Raw genomic sequence first — 19,305 nt, forward strand, 5'->3', positions numbered from 1 at the left:
ACACGCACCGTGGGGTTGGTGCGGGGAACAGGAACGGGCCGGACAGGGCTGTGGACACGCACCGCGGGCTTGGTGCGGGGAACAGGAACGGGCCAGACAGGACTGTGAACACACACTGGTGAACTGAAGCTTGGAGCCGGTTTAGCCACTCGTCCTGGCTGGATGCCCATCCTAGCACGGCATGTGCTGGGCATGTCCACCGGACGCACCAGGCTGTGCGGGCGCACTGGCGACACAGCGCGCAACTCCGCATCCCATGGCTCCTCCTCCAGATCTTCCCTCAGCAGGTCCTCAATCAACCGCCTCATCTCCGTCTCCTCCTCCGCCGTCATCCCCCATGAGAGCAGTGGTCTGGGCTCTTCCTCTGCCCTTCCGGACCACCCCATTAGCCCCCCCCAAGAAAATTCTTGGGGGTGTCTTCCGGGCCTCCTCGACCGCCGCCTGCGACTCTGTCCACCGGCTGGCATTACCTCCTCGACCTGGGAATCCTTTCGCCAGGGTCCTTTCCCCGACATGATCTCCTCCCAGGTCCAGAACTCCTTCCCCTCGCGAGCCCATCTCTCGCGCTACTTATCCTCCCGCTGCTTGGTCCTGGTTTGGTGGGGTGTTCTGTAACGTTCGTCGTCGGGTGTTGAGGAAGCGGACCAAAACGCAGCTGGGAGCGAACACATGTTTATTCTTTACACTGAACTAAACACATACACAAAATCAAAAAAATGCCGATACGTTAACTGCTCTAAAACAAAGAGACAACACCCCACCAAAATACCCGAGTTCACCTGGTCAGGGCGTGACAATTGGTCACATACACGTGTTTAGCAGATCTTATTGCGGGTGTAGTGAAATGCTTGTGTTTCTAGCTCTGACAGTGCAGTAATATCTAACAAGTAATATCTAACAATTTCACAACATATGCCCAATACACACAAATCTCTGTAAAGGAATGGAATTAAGAATATACAATATATGGACGAGTAATGTCAGAGCGGCATAGACTAAGACACAGTAGAATAGTATAGAATACAGTATATACTGTACTTAGGAGATGAGTAATGCAAAATATGTAAACATTATTCAAGTGACTAGTGTCCCATTTGTTAAAGTGGCCAGTGATTTCAAGTCTATGTATATAGGCAGCAGCCTCTATATGCTAGTGATGGCTATTTAACAGTCTGATGGCCTTGAGATACAAAAAAAACTGCATGAAATGGTATGAAATGTATGTATTCACTACTGTAAGTCGCTCTGGATAAGAGCGTCTGCTAAATGACTAAAATGTCAAATGTAAAATGTAGATAGAAGCTGTTTTTCAGTCTCTCGGTCCCAGCTTAAAATCCATTTACCCAGCCCTGACACTGCATTTACCCGGCCCGGACACTTTACACGGGCGTGTAAAGTGAATAAAAATGTATACAAATAACACTTCTGTCAAGTTCCCCGTCAATAACCCTGTTTTCATGGCGCTCGCCACTTGTACCAAGCGCTCCTGCTTGGTTGTCACTAGTTACCACAGACACAAAGTCAAAATTAGCTATATTATAAAAATGTATGAAAATAAAAATGTATGTTTTGTCTTAATGTAAGATTAGGGTTAGGCATAATGTTAGCAGTGTGGTTAAGGCTAAGGTTAGGTTTCAAATCAGATTAAGATAAATTGTAGTAATAGGCGGGGTTTAGCCATAATTATTACTTTGTGGATGTGGTAACTAGAGACTACCCTCCTGGTTGCGTCCTTGGCCTGACATCACCATCTCGGCGGTCTTCCGTGGACACCAAACGGTAGAAAATATTTTAACTGGCGAACGACAATGAACGTTCTTATTGTACAAATTCACGCAGTGTAGCTTCTTCTTTTTCGAACGTTTTCATCAGTTTCAGACATCAACATTCCATGCACTTTGTAGGTTAGGCAAATAGGTCTATATTCCAAATGAAAAAATGCCATTCTAACTAATATTTATTAGGGCATGAAATGGCATAATTTTTTTTTGTTAAACAGGATCAGTAAATCACTGAACATTAGGCCTGTCGTGTAGGTTACTTTATGAAGACACGGACTACTGTGCGTTTATACTGTTTAACATTAAGTTATAAAAAGGCTTTATTGAACACACGCTTGCTAAAACATTCCTGTAGACTTCCGCCTTCACCCCGTGACCTCCTTGCCCCTCACGTCACTGCTCAACATTAACATTACACCATAAGGTCGATGTACCCTCATTACGTTAAATCAATGTGAATCATTCATAATAAAAGTGTAGTAAATGTGTAATTAAAAGGTTTTTAAAAAGTCTCATCATCCGTAATATAATTATTAGGGAAATATCAGTCCTTCTGATCATAGCACTAGAGATTATAGGACCCAGAGTCATTGACAACCTGTCTTGGTGCTCCCTAGGCAGGGGTGTGAAGCGCTGATCACCGAGGTAGAACACGAACATCTCTGATGCGTTGAAAACTAACTTGTAAAGCTGGTTTTTGTACCTAGTAGGAGTGTCAGCACATCAGTCTTTGTCGACTTCAGCAACGCATTGGTCGCTGTAAGTATTTCCTTAACAAGTTTATCTGACTGTTTCACGTTTGTTTTGCCTTCTTCGTCACTTAAAATCTTTTAAAATCTGCTGCAGAGGTTACTATTTGTGCTGCTTACCAATACAGGCGAGGTTGCAGTTTTCTGAGGGAGCCCCACCAATAACACATTTATTACAGGTGGACAAATTGTATATATATTTTATTACAGGTGGACACAATGTATATATATTTTATTACAGGTGGACAAAAAGTATATATCTTGCTTTCTCTCTGTTGTCGCCTTTTTGTTTAAGGTGGACAAATAGATTTTCATCAGATGTTGAATGATCAAACTCTTATTCTCTTTTTTATCTCTAAGCTTATTTTGTAGATTTTCACCTGTAGTTCCTCTTCAAGATGTTTCTGGCCAAAAAACTAATTGGTGGCATCCTAGATGTTGTGAGGTAGGCCCGGCTCCTTTTGACAGACACACACACACACACACACACACACACACACACACACACACACACACACACACACACACACACACACACACACACACACACACACCCTGTCAGGTTACTGACTTAATTCATTCATGATGTTGCACACTCAGTAGTTATTATATAGTAATAGACAATGGTCCTTCTGGTTTTCTCCAACAGCAATGTTGACCCCGGTCAATTTGTGCCCTCAGAGCCTGTGAGTTAACCCTTTAACAACCTTTATAACATCTCAGAACACTAGTCTTATGAATACTGTGGATTGGAAAGTTTTAGAAGTAAACTCTACTCTTTTGAGCAAATGAGCCACAACTGTTGCTGTGTGTTGGCCTGCATGCCAGACTGCAGTGAAGAGGGCTGTAAGTGTTAGTGTTAACAGAACCTGGTCTGTGTTTGTGTCCTAGCCCCCACCACGCAGACCTCTGGCCTACGCTAATCCGAAGGAGAATGACGAGGAGACACAGTTCCGCAAGGTGTTCCAGCAACTCGCTGGGGATGTAAGTACTTATTGTTTTCAACTTATGCACTCCTACTACTCTCATATCTTATCCTATTCACCTCCATTACCCAACCGTTAGTGGTTTATTGTAATAGAGAGCAAACCAACGACCAGTGTTAATTAAGTTACAGTATTGTTTGTGGTGTATTGTCTTTTGAAGTAGGTGCAGCCAACTATCCATGGCATGGATGTTATTTCATTTTTGGGCTGATTTTACACTGGTACAATAAGTGAAGCCCTGTTGTCGCCTCTTGTATCCAAGTTAAGCCTAGTTTGGATTCTAAACCCCTCCCTCCACTCATTCACCCTGCTTCATCTGGAGCCAGACCTCAGAATGTGGTTCATCCAGCCACCCAAAGATGTTGGAAATGACGCTTCTAATGTGCTGTCTGTCATTCGCTGCTGCCAACCGATAGAAGCCTTTTAGTAGAGTATAGTAAAGACTTTCTGTTGGTTTAAATCATTGATTCCGCCCCCTTTGGTTCTGGCCATGTGTAGTAGCCCAGGGCTCCACAGATGTTTCCCTTCTCAACAGCTACTGTAGGCTCATATGACTGCTATTGGATCAGGCAGTGGTGGAGTAAGAAGCTCAGGGTGTGGTTGTTGACAACCCAAACCCCTGGTTTATTCCACAGACAGCAAGAAGAGAGACTGGTTCCTCCTCTCTCTCTATACCTACCATTGTCTGACTCCTGGCTGGTTAGTTTTGTGTGGGTGGGGGTGGAGGCTGTGTGAGTCATATACTGTTGCTGGGAGTGGATACATGTATTACATGTTTTTCTGGGCACTCGTCTGGCAGTGGTTGACTTTAAACTGATGACTGGACAGCCTTATTAAGGCCTTACTCATAAGTGGAGGGAACACAATATGCATATGGAATGAATCCTAAAGATATACCTGTTGCAAATGTACCTGCTTAAAGTTGTGAAGTTGTTACCATAATTTTGGTTATAATATGTCACGCACAAATACAGAGAGAACTATGTATTTGGTCCATGATTGTACTCCTAAAACATCTGTTCATTAAAGTAGTCTCAGTGTCCTTATCCTTTTGTGAGCTGAGTTGTCACCCAGATACATGTAGGCATTTACAGCGTATGAGGATTTACTTGTGTATCTATCTGTGTATTATAGGACATGGAGGTGAGCCCCACTGAACTGATGAACATCCTCAACAGGATCATTGGAAAACGTGAGTCCTATTCTTACACAAACACTATGCTTATGTCTATATTTGTCTTTGTACACTTCTTGCACACATAATGGAGTCTAAGCGCAAGACTGGTTCCATGGAATGGTTTTCTGTGTTGTAGTGAAGGAGTGGTCTGTCTGTGTTCATTTCAGGTAGTGACCTGAAGACTGATGGCTTTAGCATCGAGTCATGTAGGAGCATGGTGGCTGTCATGGATGTATCCTTCCACATCAGTGTCTGTATTAGGATGGAGGACTATACTATACTATTCTATACTATCAGAGTAGTTGATATTAAGTTTTACCTTAACCCTGAGCACACAGAGCGACAGCACAGGAAAGCTAGGTTTCCATGAGTTCAAGTTTTTATGGAACAACATCAAGAAATGGCAGGTGAGTTCAGTCCTCTTGTCACATTTTTGACAATCGGCACTGTATGAACAATTGTGTGAAATGATGGACATTTCCGTGAAACGTTTGCCTTGAGTTAGAAATGATTTACATGTATTTGCAAGAAATTCATATAACACCCCGTACAACTTCCAACTGTCCTCTTACTCCATTAATGTAAGAATGTTGTTTTATAAATGTTATGTTAATACACTCTTAATAAAAGGTGCTGTGAACTTTGACCTCTTGTGTAACCTTATTTCCGTTCTGATTCAGTGCATCTACATATCAAATGACGCAGACCGCTCAGGGCTCATCTCCTCACAAGAGCTTCCCGCTGCCTTCAAAGCTGCAGGTGAGCTCAGAGATCATGAGATCCGAAACATGGGAATGCATATTTCTTTGTCATCATAAGGCCTTTATAACAGTGTCATAACAGTGACAACAGACAGCCATGATAACTGATGAAAGCTAGCTTGTTCCTGCATATACATTACCGTTCAAAAGTTTCGAGTCACTTACAAATTTCCTTGTTTTTGAAAGAAAAGCAATCTTTTGGTTCATTAAAAAACATCAAATTGATTAGAAATACAGTGTAGACATTGTTCATGTTGTAAATGACTATTGTAGCTGGAAACAGCTGATTTCTAATGAAATATCTACATAGGTGTACAGAGGCCCTTTATCAGCAACCATTACTCCTGTGTTCCAATGGCACGTTGTGTTAGCTAATCCAAGTTTGTCATTTTAAAAGGCTAATTGATCATTAGAAAACCCTCTTGCAATTATGTTAGCACAGCTGAAAACTCTTGTTCTGATTAAAGAAGCAATAAAACTGGCCTTCTTTAGACTAGTTGAGGATCTGGAGCATCAGCATTTGTGGGTTGGATTACAGGCTCAAAATGGCCAGAAACAAAGCACTTTCTTCTGAAACTCGTCAGTCTATTCTTGTTCTGATACATGAAGGCTATTCCATGCGAGAAATTGCCAAGAAACTGAAGATCTCGTACAACGCTGTGTACTACTCCCTTCACAGAACAGCGCAAACTGGCTCTTACCAGAATATAAAGAGAAGTGGGAGGCCCCGGTGCACAACTGAGCAAGAGGACAAGTACCTTAGAGTGTCTAGTTTGAGAAACAGACGCCTCAGAAGTTCTCAACTGGCTGCTTCATTAAATAGTACCCGCAAAACACCAGTTTCAACGTCAACAGTGAAGAGGCGAGTCCGGGATGCTGGCCTTCTAGGCAGAGTTCCTCTGTTCAGTGTCTGTGTTCTTTTGCCCATCTTAATCTTTTATTTTATTGGCCAGTCTAAGATATGGCTTTTTCTTTGCAACTCTGCCGAGAAGGCCAGCATCCCGGAGTCGCCTCTTCACTGTTGACGTTGAGACTGGTGTTTTGCGGGTACTATTTAATGAAGCTGCCAGTTGAGAACTTCTGAGGCGTCTGTTTCTCAAACTAGACACTCTAAGGTACTTGTCCTCTTGCTCAGTTGTGCACCGGGGCCTCCCACTCCTCTTTATATTCTGGTTAGAGCCAGTTTACGCTGTTCTGTGAAGGGAGTAGTACACAGCGTATCTTTGTCATCATAAGGCCCTTGTAACAGTGACAACAAACAGTCATGACTGATGAACTGATGAAAGCCAGCTTGTTCCTGCATATATGTGTTTGGTCTCATTGGTGTCTCTCTCCTGTTCTGTCCGTGTGCAGGCTTCCCTCTCAACGACCAGCTCTTCCAGTTGATGGTCCGCAGGTACAGTGATGAACAGGGCAACATGGACTTTGACAACTACATTGGGTGCCTGGTCAGACTGGACGCCATGTGTCGTAAGTGACTGATCCTCAATGATCCCCTGCTCAGTCCGATTATGTTCTTGATTTCAGACTATTTCCTTTTCATTACCCTTCAGTAATAGTGTTTTGTGCATTTTCAGGAGCTTTCAAGACTCTGGACAAAGACGATGATGGAATCATCAAAGTCAACATCCAGGAGGTAAATTAGTTTTCACTATTTGCTCTTTGAATTTAAATGTTGTGTTTAGGGTTAGGGACTTTTTTAAAGATTAATGACTGGATATAGGAACTGAAATTAGACCTCAATAACCACACCTCTTATTGTGTTCTGCTTTCTCCGCAGTGGCTTCAGTTGACCATGTACTCATAAAACATCAAGGAAAGCCTACAAAAATTCTACATTAATCTCTTCATTTAGCTCTCTCTCTCTCTTATTTAAGATTTTTATTTCATATTACCATTGTTATTATTGTTTACAGACGTTCATACGTCATTTAGTCATGAATGTTCAGTCAATTCATCACTAGATGGCAGCATTGCAGCAACACCAGGAAAGCACAAATCCGCTTTCTGTCGAAAAAGGCCAAACTCAATTACCTTTCTATTTTCAAAATATTTTTAAGTTTTCTGTTTTCCTTTTTTCCAGCAACACACTTGGTCAAACATTCCATACTGCTATGTAATGTAATATATAAATTCTAGTGCTCAATAAAGGGGCAATATTAGCTAGTACTTGCAGCTATCTCATTTATTACAATTTCTAAATGTTCTGCTTTTGCTCATTAAAGAAATGTTCTCTCATGTGTTTGTAGATAACTTTAATATTTTTGTTTTATTGTCGTTTTTTTGACTGACTTTTACAAACCAAGTCAATAATAAAGTAGACTGTTATTCAGTTATTCATCACTCTTAACTTCCACCTCTGCCGACTAATAGCCGAATCTTTGCTGCCTATTCACTTTATTTACACACTGCATGGCAAAAGGAGAAGCACACAGAACAGCGGCTGATGACGTGCACAGGTACACGGGCCGTTTCCAGAGCAACGAGAGAGCGGCTGTTCAAGGGGGCGTGATCTCGGAGGATGGACTAGAGCCAATAAAATGAGAGACCACTCGTCAGGGCGTAAGATCGAAGTCAGCCACCAATTGGGTGAGCGGGTGGTAATCCGGGCGTGTCATCGGACTTACCTGGGGGCAGAGCGGTTCTGGAAGGATGGAACAAAAACCTTCGAGATGATGCTGAGGGACCGGGTAGATCAATGAACAAACAGGTGACGGATGTTCCAGTGGATTGTTGGGCAAAGTCGAGGCAAACACGACCACTCATATACAGTAAGTTAAAGGTAAGTTTAGAAGCGATTTAACTGTGTTTATCACTTTATAGACGTAAGTGCATTTTATATTATAATATAGGCTATGTGGAGGCTAAGCTTTACCCATCACATCAACACTGTTTATCTATTTATTTACGGCCTAAAAGAGTTACAACAAAGACTGGCTAAATCCACTGTTTGATACGTTTCTGAAAGTTATATACAAAATCAAAAATATAAGTATCTAGTCTTGATGTAAACAAACGTGCATGTTACTTGATACTATGTAAACATTGCAATAATAGGTCTCATGAAACACAATGTGCTGAATCCTCCCATTTCTTGTAGCAGCCCAGTCCTTGATGAGGTTATCAATGCTCTTCTTGAAAACATGTTTTTATAACATCATATTGTCTTATTAGTGTTTTAGTGTAGGGGGTAGATTAGTATTCTAATAGGGGTGTAGAATTAATGGTATTTACTCATCAGTGGTAATTACTGTGGTGGCAGTCCTCTTCAGTGGGTAGCCATGATCCATGATGTCAGAAAACATGTCAAGCTGTGGACACTCATCTCTGCCCTTTTCAGGGGCAATGCAGGTTGACATTTACAGCAGGTTAACATTAGACAAATATATAGCTCTGAGCGTGTTGGCAAACACACATGTTGTCAAACAAACACACACGTTGTGTTCAGAATCAGATACTGTATGATACTTTTACAAGTTTGTCATCTGTTGAATTTGAGGAAAATCAAATATTCAAATATGTCCCTTCAGATAGGTTAGGCATTGGTTATGTAATGTACATAGGCTATTCATCCATAGTGGTCAGTCAATTTATAGAGCATGGCCAGGGGTCTCCTTTAGTGTAGGTTACAGGGGGGTTGGTGGGTGGCATGACAGCTTGCACTTCATCAAGCAACTGCGGACTCATGGAAGATAATAATACACCCTAAAACACCACTTAATCAGCCTTTTAAAAGGCATCAAAAAACGCACCAAAAAGGTGCCAATTTTCCCCATGGCTAAGATATGAATCAGCATGCTTGTCTCATTTCAATGCTTCTGTTTTATTCATTCCTCAAACGTGTTATGAGAACACCCTAACCAACTACCTCTGCTTGTCCTATAACTGTGTTGATTGGGACTGTGACTTTCTTTTATATTTGTTCTGTTCTTCTATTTAAGCATACGAAATCAGGCACGTGTCGCACACAATACTTCACAGCTTTTTTTAATAGAGTAAGTTCTGCGTCTGAAAGATAGGCAACCCTGTTATATGTCTCCCTCATGAGTTGTCAAAATGGCTGTCATGACCATCAACGATGTGATGCGTAGGTGGGTCAGTGGGAGTGCAACAGGAAGCTTTTGGTTGAGATGTATTGTCTGTCTTATTCTGATCTGTCTATCTGGTACAGCAGATACAGTGCTCATTGAATCAAGAGCAGGAGACAGGAAATCTGCACTGGGATAAAACAGCTCTGGTTCAAAGTTCTCAAAGTCTCATTCCAGGTGTGACTCCACAGAAAACCAATTTTTCATGTGGGCATCCTTTTATTTATTTATAGTTTTTTAAATGTCATCTTTATTTAACCTGTCAAGGTATAGGGGGCAGTATTTTTGATTTCGGATGAAAAGCGTGCCCAGAGTAAACGGCCTAATACTCGGGCCCAGAGTCAAATATTTGCATATTATTAGTAGATTTGGATAAAAAACACTCTGAAGTTTCTAAAACTGTTTAAATGGTGTCTGTGAGTATAACAGAACTCATATGGCAGGCAAAAACCTGAGAAAATTGCAAGCAGGAAGTGGCCTGTCTGCGAATTTGAAGTTCTTCTTTTGGTTCTCTATCAAAACTACAGTATCCGTGGGGTTATGTTGCACTTTCTAAGGCTTCCATTGGCTCTCAGAAATCTGATTGAGGTGTCTCCTGTCTCTGGGCAGAGTATAGTAGCACAGTTTGTCAGTGGACTGCCTGGTGACAAAGAGATTGGAGATGCACGTTCACGAGACCAAATCGGACAATGTGGTTAGATTAACGAGAGTCTTATCTTTCAAATGGTGTAAAATAGTCATATGTTTGAACAATTGAAATTATTGCATTTTTGAGGTTTTGTATTTCGCGCCACGCGGTTCCACTGGCTGTTGAATAGAGTGGGACGGTGACGTCCCACCTAGCCCGTAGAGGTTAACCAGGTAGTTCAGTTGAGAACAAGTTTTCATTTACAACGACGACCTGGCCAAGATAAAGCAAAGCAGTGTGACACAAACAACACAGTTACACATGGGATAAACAAACGAACAGTCAATAACACAATAGAAACATCTATATACAGTGTGTGCAAATGTAGTAAGATTAGGGAGGTAAGGCAATAAATAGGCCATAGTGGCGAAATAATTACAATTTTACAATTAAACACTGGAGTGATAGATGTGCAGAAGATGAATGTGCAAGTAGAGATACTGGGGTGCAAAGGAGCAAAAAAAAAGTAACAATATGGGGATGAGGTAGTTGGGTGGGCTATTTACAGATGGGCTGTGTACAGGTGCAATAATCGGTAAACTGCTCTGACAGCTGATGCTTAAAGTTAGTGAGGGAGATATAAGACTCCGGCTTCAGTGATTTGTGCAATTTGTTCCAGTCATTGGCAGCAGAGAACTGGAAGGAAAGGCGGCCAAAGGAGGAGTTGGCTTTGGGGAATAACCAGTGAAATATACCTGCTGGAGCGCGTGCTATGGGTGGGTGCTGCTATGGTGACCAGTGAGCTGAGATAAGGCGGGGCTTTACCCAGCAAAGACTTATAGATGACCTGGAGCCAGTGGGTTTGGCAACGAATTTGAAGCGAGGGCCAGCCAACGAGAGCATACAGGTTGCAGTGGTGGGTACTATATGGGGCTTTGGTGACAAAACAGATGGCACTGTGATAGACTACATCCAATTTGCTGAGTAGAGTGTTGGAGGCTATTTTGTAAATGACATCGCCGAAGTCAAGGATTGGTAGGATAGTCCGTTTTACGAGGGTATGTTTGGCAGCATGAGTGAAGGATGCTTTGTTGCGAAATAGGAAGCCGATTCTAGATTTAATTTTGGATTGGAGATTCTTAATGTGAGTCTGGAAGGAGAGTTTAGTCTAACCAGACACCTAGGTATTTGTTGGTGTCCACATATTCTAAGTCAGAGCCGTCCAGAGTAGTGATGCTAGAAAGGCGGGCGGGTGCAGTCAGCGATCGGTTGAAGAGCATGCATTTAGTTTTACTTGTATTTAAGAGCAGTTGGAGGCCACGGAAGGAGTGTTGTACGGCATTGAAGCTCGTCTGGAGGTTTGATAACACAGTGTCCAAAGAAGGACCAGAAGTATACAGAATGGTGTTGTCTGCGTAGAGGTGTATCAGAGAATCACCAGCAGCAAGAGCCACATCATTGATGTATACAGAGAAAAGAGTCGGCCCGAGAATTGAACCCTGTGGCACCCCCATAGAGACTGCCAGAGGTCCGGACAACAGGCCCTCCGATTTGACACACTGAAATCTATCTGAGAAGTAGTTGGTGAACCAGGCGAGGCAGTCATTTGAGAAACCAAGGCTTTTGAGTCTGCCGATAAGAATGCGGTGATTGACAGAGTCGAAAGCCTTGGCCAGGTCGATGAAGACGGCTGCACAGTATTGTCTTTTATCGATGGCGGTTATGATATCGTTTAGAACCTTGAGCGTGGCTGAGGTGCACCCATCCTTACACAACAACTTCTAACCGTCATCATATATACAGTACGTGTCACAATCTTTGCAGCCCTTCATTCCCAGACAAAACATACTGTTGTTAGTTCTGGTTGTCTCTTTTCTTTCCTTCTGTCTTCCTCCCTCCTCCACCTCTCCCTCTTTTTCTCTCTCCATTTCTTTCTCTCCCTCTCCTCTTGTCTCTCAGCGTGTTGCCTGGGTGAGGCAGGTGGTGATTAATGGTAATTATAAGGATGCTGCTGCATGGTGCACTGTCACCTCGACTCCCTCACAACAGAATGGAAGGAGTGTAGGTGAGATGCATGTACTGTAGGTGTAAGAGTCTGAGGAACAAGAGAGGTTTTGTGAAATGGGCACTAATTATGTTAAGCAATGAATGGAATATGATCTGAAAGGATAGGCAGTAGAGGCACAGAGTCGAGTGGGGATGGAGAGGGGTGAGGATAAAACAAGCAGGGTATAAAATTCAGTAATCAAACTGACATGCCAATTGCAAATATTCAGGTTTTCAGAACTATGGGGCTGCAATGGCGCCTGAGAGAAAGGCTGTGTAGCCACAGAGTTCAACCACCAGATCATGTTGAAATCATGACTGATCCCATGTATCCTTAATAGTATTGTTCCATGTCCTCAAGCTCACTCAAAGTGCAATGGGTAATTAGAGGGGACATTTTCTGGGTGATATTGCCTAGATATTCTAATTACTGTACTCTGTACAAAAACTGCCCATAAAGAGCTCTGCACTGTTGCACTGTTTTCATTGTCTTTACCAGGACTGGTGTCAAAGCCACCTGATGCACTAGCCTTGCTTCTTGGGAAAGAGGCTCCTGAGCAAACCAGACAGACTGTGCTGTCCTTCCGCGGCTTCTGCAGATGTCAGGCAAGATGGCTGCCGACATGCCTGTGAGGACAGAGCAAGAGGAGCTGCAAAGGAGGGCCAACCAGGTGACAGATGAGGTAATGTCACATATCATCTCAAGAGCACTAACTTCTTTAACTTTGAAATATCAACAACAGAAGGTTCAGTTGCACTTTTTAAGATCAATACACAATTTCCCCATAGCCGTTGGCTGTTGACCATTGGCCCCCACGATAAAAGGTAAATCATGCCAGGAGCTATAGAAAAGGTTACCTGCCATACCCGGGCATTATTTTCAGAGTTGCAATATTGAGAGATTACACAGTGACATCACCCTAAGCCGCTCTCCCAGAGGGTTTTCCCCTTGGGTAAAGGTTACTTACTGCACATCACAGCCAATTCCCAGTCCAATTACTTCAGCATCAGGAAATTCCCTGGAGAAAGGCCCCAGCATTCTGTACAAACACATTCTTGGCACACAGACCACTGAAATGAGTCTGTTTATGTTTCTAGTACTGTATCTAAGGTAACTAAATCCTCTAATTGTGTCCTGTCTCTCTGACCTTCCTCATCCAGTCCCTGGAGAGTACCCGTCGTATGATGCAGCTAGTAGAGGAGGTATGGGAGACTCTGCACCTGTCACTCACTCTGCCTCTGTTGACCAAGCCCTAATAATGACACATCATCGTCATTATAATCACAGTATCTCTAGTTGATTTCTTTTGGCAGCCTACTGATAATGAACTTCATTCAGTCCTTCAACTGAAGATTCTTCATTTTATTCAATGCAAAAATCATGAACATTAAAGCAACATTATGGTGAATCTAATCTAATGCCATTTGTGATCTCAACAGAGCAAAGATTCAGGAATCCGGGCCCTGGTCATGCTGGACGAACAAGGAGGTAATGAAATGGACGTTATATAATCATTTTCTCCCATTGGAAGATGTGGACACATCAATGTCAATCTTACAACAGAAACCTTAGAGGGTCCTTGTTCTTGTATGTATATACATGAGTGGGTGCTCGTGTTTTTGTCAGTATACTAGATGTGTGTAGGCTATGTGTGTGTCTGCTTTTGTGTGTATGTACTGTATGTGTGTTTTCCCTCCTGTGTCTCTCCTATCCACCCTACTCATGCTCCCCACCTGCCCCATATGGGCAGAGCAACTGGACCGCATCGATGAGGGGATGGATCAAATCAACAAGGATATGAAAGAGGCTGAGAAAAACCTCACTGACATGGCCAAGTGTTGTGGCCTGTGCATCTGGCCCCGCATCAAGTAGGTCTGCCCTGCTCTGAGGACACCTGTCATCTGTGTGTCACCTGAGTGCCCGTCAGGCCAACCGGCAACCAGACAGTCTGTCTGTCTATCCATCCGGCCTCTGCTCCAGTCCATGATTCATTTTGTGTCTGTTTTTGTTTTGTTCCATTATGAGATTGGGTGACTAGAAGTCTGCAGCAAAGTTAACTACAAGAAAATGATGGTCATGTCCCAAAACATTTATATTTCTTCTACTCACACAATACCAGGCATTTTATGGACTTGTGTGTATCATTATTAAATCATTTGTGTCCTGTTCTCAGTTTTGGGGTTTGCACATACCATATTTGCGCAATTGCATTATGCTTGACCGCTGGCTTTCCTTTGTCAGTTGGGGGCTTTGGTGATAGAACAGTTTTGTGTTATATTACGTTCTCCCTCATTCTCCCCACTTTCCTCCACCTCTCCCATTCCTACCCTTCCCTCACGTTTTACGTTGTCCAGAGCAACTGGAGCGGATTGAGGAGGGCCTGGACCAGATCAACTCGGATATGAAGGAGGCTGAGAAGAACCTCACAGACCTGGGCAAATGCTGCGGTCTGTGTTCCTGTGATAAGTAGGTGGTGGGAGGGGACATGAGCGTCAGGAGCAGATGGGGAAAACATGGTTCCTTCCTCAAGTATTAATGTGCATGTCTGTGTGCCGGTCTTTACAGTTTGTTTGCCAGTTGCTGCGCATAAGACTCCTTCTTGCTTGGCTTGTCTCTTACTTCCTTCTTCAACATGTCAGGGCTTAGATCAGGAGTTTTGTTTATTTCATGCAGGTGACCCTTTGGTGTACTCTTGAGTTAACACAATGTACTGTGATATGAAAATTTGTGTGTATGGCTGTGTGATGTGCTCTGTCCTGTCTGTGCCTCTGCATAGGCTGAAGGACTTTGAGGAGAGTGGGGCCTATAAGAAGGTGTGGGGGAACAACCAGGATGGGGTGGTGTCCGGCCAGCCGTCCTCACGCGTGGTGGATGAGAGAGAGCAGATGATCATGAGTGGAGGCTACATAAGCAAGTAATAATGGTCAATGGCATGACAACCCCAATAGCAAGGCAACAAATCCCAATACTCAAAGACGTGCACATGCCCTCACTATTTCTAAGAGAACGATAGCTTATTATTGTTGTACACACATACAGTAGGCCTATATCACACTATTATGGATATGGGCTAATAATTAAAACAATTTCTCCATAGAAAAGTATTGGGCCACTAATTCCAAACAGTGTAAAAAAAAATCAAAATCAAAACAAATTTTTTATTAATTACTTTTAATAGACAAAAATGATGAATTCAGGAGTTTAGATTTCATTGTAATGTTTGAGCATAAGAACACACAAATTAGCTTTAAAACTGCTAAATGTTCAATCAGCTTCATAGCAGAATGTATAGAATTGCAGGAAATTATCTTTGAAACTGCAACATTTCTCTCAGGTCGATGGAAAAATGTGTAAAATTGCTAGAAATTGCCATTAAAACACAAAGATCCTTTCCGACACAACAACCACCTAAGCCTTTTTTTGATCCAGAAAAAGACCTTGAACTCTCTGATGCAGCCTGCACATATTTTTTGGTTTACAAGTATTTTCTGATGAATTTGGCCATTGCAAATACTTGCTCATTTATAGCTCCAAGGACTGTGTACCTAACAGAGGCTGTGTGTGGCAGCCGGGGATATTTACTCTTGTCTATAACACATTGACATATAGAACCAGTCACCTGTCATGTGTGGTAGGAGCACCTGGCCAAACAGAGGACATTTATACAAACCTATGCCCCTCCCTGCATGCAGAGAGAACACGCCTTCCAAAAACAATGATGTACTGAAACTTTTGTTAAATGTACAAACTGACATCTGCAAATTCTACATTCTGTCGGTGTGTTTTCTCTTTATCTGTATTTCTCTCTTGTCTTTCTGTCAGGGTGACAAATGATGCACGTGAAGATGAGATGGAGGAGAATCTGGGACATGTAGGCAGCATTATAGGCAACCTGAAGAGCATGGCACTGGACATGGGCAATGAGATCGACACGCAGAATGTCCAGATTGACCGCATTCAGGGCAAGGTCAGTCCTATAGTACCTGCCATACAGCTATTTATTCAATAACAATAGATGACCAATTCTGTATTGAACATTAATCTAATGTGTTGTTTCTACAGGCCATTCTCAATGTATCCCGCATCGATGCTGCCAATCAGAAAGCTAACAATCTAATGAAGAGATAAAGAGGAAGATTGTCCATTTCTTGCTGTGTGATCTAATCAACTCCCTGTCGTTCTGTGCCAATATGCGTTCAGTGACCGTTCACCCACATAGAAAATCTGCCAAATGATCGTGTATGCCTTATCCTAAAGCCTGAGCAGCAGGGTACACATCATTATTCATACCTGGCTATACATTAACCCTAGCCTGTTTACCAGTCTCTGTTCAGCTATTACATTCCACTCTTTGTACTCCATGTCATATGCCACATGACAAAAAAAGAGTACAAGTGGAACGCTACAGAGAGTGGTACCCAGATACCCAGCCTGTACCACACTACTGCCATCTGTTGGCTAGATTATTTTCTAGAAACTAGATACACATCCCCTTCGCTCTTTCACCATCCTCCCTCTGGTCCTCTTTCAATGCCCATCCTCTATGGAGCCAGATACCTGCCATAAGATTGAACGTACAGTACCAGTGAAAAGTTTGGACACACCTACTCATTCAAGGGCTTTTCTTTATTTTTACTATTTTCTACATTGTAGAATAATAGTGAAGACATCAATACTATTGGAATCATGTAGTAACCAGATATTCTTCAAAGTAGCCACCCTTTGCCGTGATGACAGCTTTGCACACTCTTGGCATTCTCTTAACCAGTTTCATGAGGAAAATGCTTTTCCAACAGTCTTGAAGGAGTTCCCACATATGCTGAGCACTTGTTGGCTGCTTTTCCTTCAGTCGGTCCAACTCATCCCAAACCATCTCAATTGGGTTGAGGTCAGGTGATTGTGGAGGCCAGATCATGTGATGTAGCACTCCATCACTCTCCTTCTTGGTCAAATAGCCCTTACACAGCCTGGAGGTGTGTTGGGTCATTGTCCTGTTGAAAAACAAATGATAGTCCCACGAAGCGCAAACCAGATGGGATGGCGTATAACTGCAGAATGCTGTGGTAGCCATGCTGGTTAACTGTGCCTAGAATTCTAAATAAATCACCTACAGTGTCACCAGCAAAGCACCATCACACCTCCTCCTCCATGCTTCATGGTGGGAACCACACATGTAGAGATCATCCGCTCACCTACTCCGCGTCTCACAAAGACACTGCGGTTGGAACCAAAAATCTCACATTTGGACTCATCAGACCAAAGAACAGATTTCCACCAGTCTAATGTCCATTGCTCGTGTTTCTTGGCCCAAGCAAGTCTCTTCTTCTTATTGGTGTAGTGGCTTTAGTAGTGGTTTCTTTGCAGCAATTTGACCATGAAGGCCTGATTCACAGTCTCCTCTGAACAGTTGATATGTTGATATGTGTCTGTTACTTGAACTCTGTGAAGCATTTATTTGGGCTGCAATTTCTGAGGCTGGTGACTCTAATGAACTTATTCTCTGCAGCAGAGGTAATTCTGGGTCTTCCTTTCCTGTGGCGGTCCTCATGAGAGCCAGTTTCGTCATAGCGCTTGATGTTTTTTGCAACCGCACTTGAAGAAACTTTCAAAGTTCTTGAAATGTTCTGTATTGACTGACTTTCATGTCTTAATTAAAGCAATGATGGACTGTTGTTTCTCTTTGCTTATTTGAGCCATCCTTGCCATAATATGGACTTGGTCTTTTACCAAATAGGGTTTTCTTCTGTATACCACCCCTACCTTGTCACAACACAACTGATTGCCTCAAACGCATTAAGGAAAGAAATTCCACAAATTGACTTTTAGCAAGGCACACTTATTCATTGAAATGCATTCCAGGTGACTACCTCATGAACTTGGTTGACAGAATGCCAAGAGTGTGCAAAGCTGTCATCAAGGCAAAGGATGGCTACTTTGAAGAATCCAAAATATATTTTGATTTGTTTAACACTTTTTTGGTTACTACATGATTCCATGTGTTATTTCATAGTTTTGATTTCTTCACTATTATTCTACAATGTATAAAATAGTACAAATATGAGTAGGTGTGTCTAAACTTTTGACTGGTACTGCACGTATCGTTACAATCGTAAGAAAAATCCATATGTAAATTGTTAGAAAAGCCATGCGTGAAACAAATGTTAACATGTTACGATTACGGGCTAACATTTTAGGCTTGAACAAATCTTGTGTTGCAATTCTGACATACAATAATACCTTTCAGAGTTTTGGCAGTTTCATCTCACCAACAAAAAAACGTACAGCAAACGTCCTGTGAGGAGTGTTACCCGAACAAGCACAACACAGTATAAAAAAAAACAGAAGTCAGGGAAACCGGAAAGGGGTATCCTGCACGTTTTCAATTTAAGTCTCCATTTTCTATTACTCCTCAGTTTAATTTACTTCACATTTAGGTAGCTAATGTAATGGATGTGTTTGCCAGTGCAAGTCTAGATAGCACTAGCTGAAATATGCCTACAACAGTGAAGTTTCAGCTCACTAGGTGCATCTCAACAGCATGGACATATCTCTGGGTGACGTGGACATCCCCATGCATTCAACTTATCAAAATATGACTAATTCAATAATGCACCATTCCATTCTCTGGGCTCTGTCTGCAATCATAATCAGTAATATATACCAGTGGTGTAAAGTACTTAAGTAAAAATACTTTAAGGTACTACTTAAGTAGTTTTGGGTGGTATCTGTACTTCACTTTATTATTTATATTTTTGAGAACTTTTACTTCACTACATTCCTAAAGAAAATTATGTACTTTTTACTCCATACATTTTCCCTGACAGCCAAAAGTACTCGTTACACTTATCAAGAGAACATCCCTGGTCACCTCTACTGCTTCTGATCTGGCGGACTCACTAAACACAAATGCTCTGTTTTTGAATGATGTCTGAGTGTTGGAGTGTGCCCCTGGCTATCCGTAAATTTAAAAAACACGAACAATTGTGCCATATGGTTTGCTTAATATAAGGAATGTGAAATTATGTATTATTTTACTTTTGATACATAAGTACATTTTTGCAATTACATTTACTTTTGACACTTAAGTG

General features: G+C 42.2%; 2 protein-coding genes across 4 annotated transcripts; both read left to right on the forward strand.

Annotated features, from left to right (window-relative positions):
* The first annotated feature begins 2,382 nt into the window (after positions 1 to 2,382).
* On the forward strand, positions 2,383 to 7,692 carry LOC106580760 (calpain small subunit 1). Of its 2 annotated transcripts, none has more exons than XM_045703581.1 (11): positions 2,383 to 2,540; positions 2,891 to 2,975; positions 3,180 to 3,216; positions 3,422 to 3,514; positions 4,651 to 4,708; positions 4,861 to 4,925; positions 5,032 to 5,100; positions 5,374 to 5,452; positions 6,808 to 6,924; positions 7,032 to 7,090; positions 7,235 to 7,692. In XM_045703581.1, the coding sequence occupies exons 2-11, from the start codon at positions 2,929 to 2,931 to the stop codon at positions 7,259 to 7,261; spliced, it is 651 nt and encodes a 216-aa protein (XP_045559537.1). In that variant the 5' UTR covers positions 2,383 to 2,540; positions 2,891 to 2,928; the 3' UTR covers positions 7,262 to 7,692. The 2 variants fall into 2 exon arrangements, with proteins under 2 accessions (XP_045559537.1, XP_045559538.1); XM_045703582.1 differs by lacking the exon at positions 2,383 to 2,540 and adding an exon at positions 2,572 to 2,709.
* Positions 7,693 to 8,020: 328 nt separating this feature from the next.
* LOC106580895 (synaptosomal-associated protein 25) lies at positions 8,021 to 16,966 on the forward strand. 2 transcript variants are annotated; one of them, XM_045703583.1, is made up of 8 exons: positions 8,021 to 8,225; positions 12,716 to 12,899; positions 13,378 to 13,419; positions 13,657 to 13,705; positions 14,572 to 14,683; positions 14,994 to 15,131; positions 16,040 to 16,184; positions 16,280 to 16,966. In XM_045703583.1, the coding sequence occupies exons 2-8, from the start codon at positions 12,816 to 12,818 to the stop codon at positions 16,343 to 16,345; spliced, it is 636 nt and encodes a 211-aa protein (XP_045559539.1). In that variant the 5' UTR covers positions 8,021 to 8,225; positions 12,716 to 12,815; the 3' UTR covers positions 16,346 to 16,966. The 2 variants fall into 2 exon arrangements, with proteins under 2 accessions (XP_045559539.1, XP_014017902.1); XM_014162427.2 differs by having other exon boundaries at positions 8,023 to 8,236; positions 16,280 to 16,965.
* The last annotated feature ends 2,339 nt before the right edge of the window (positions 16,967 to 19,305 follow it).

The sequence above is a fragment of the Salmo salar genome, chromosome ssa20, assembly GCF_905237065.1.
Source record: "Salmo salar chromosome ssa20, Ssal_v3.1, whole genome shotgun sequence".
Classification (NCBI taxonomy): Eukaryota; Metazoa; Chordata; class Actinopteri; order Salmoniformes; family Salmonidae; genus Salmo; species Salmo salar.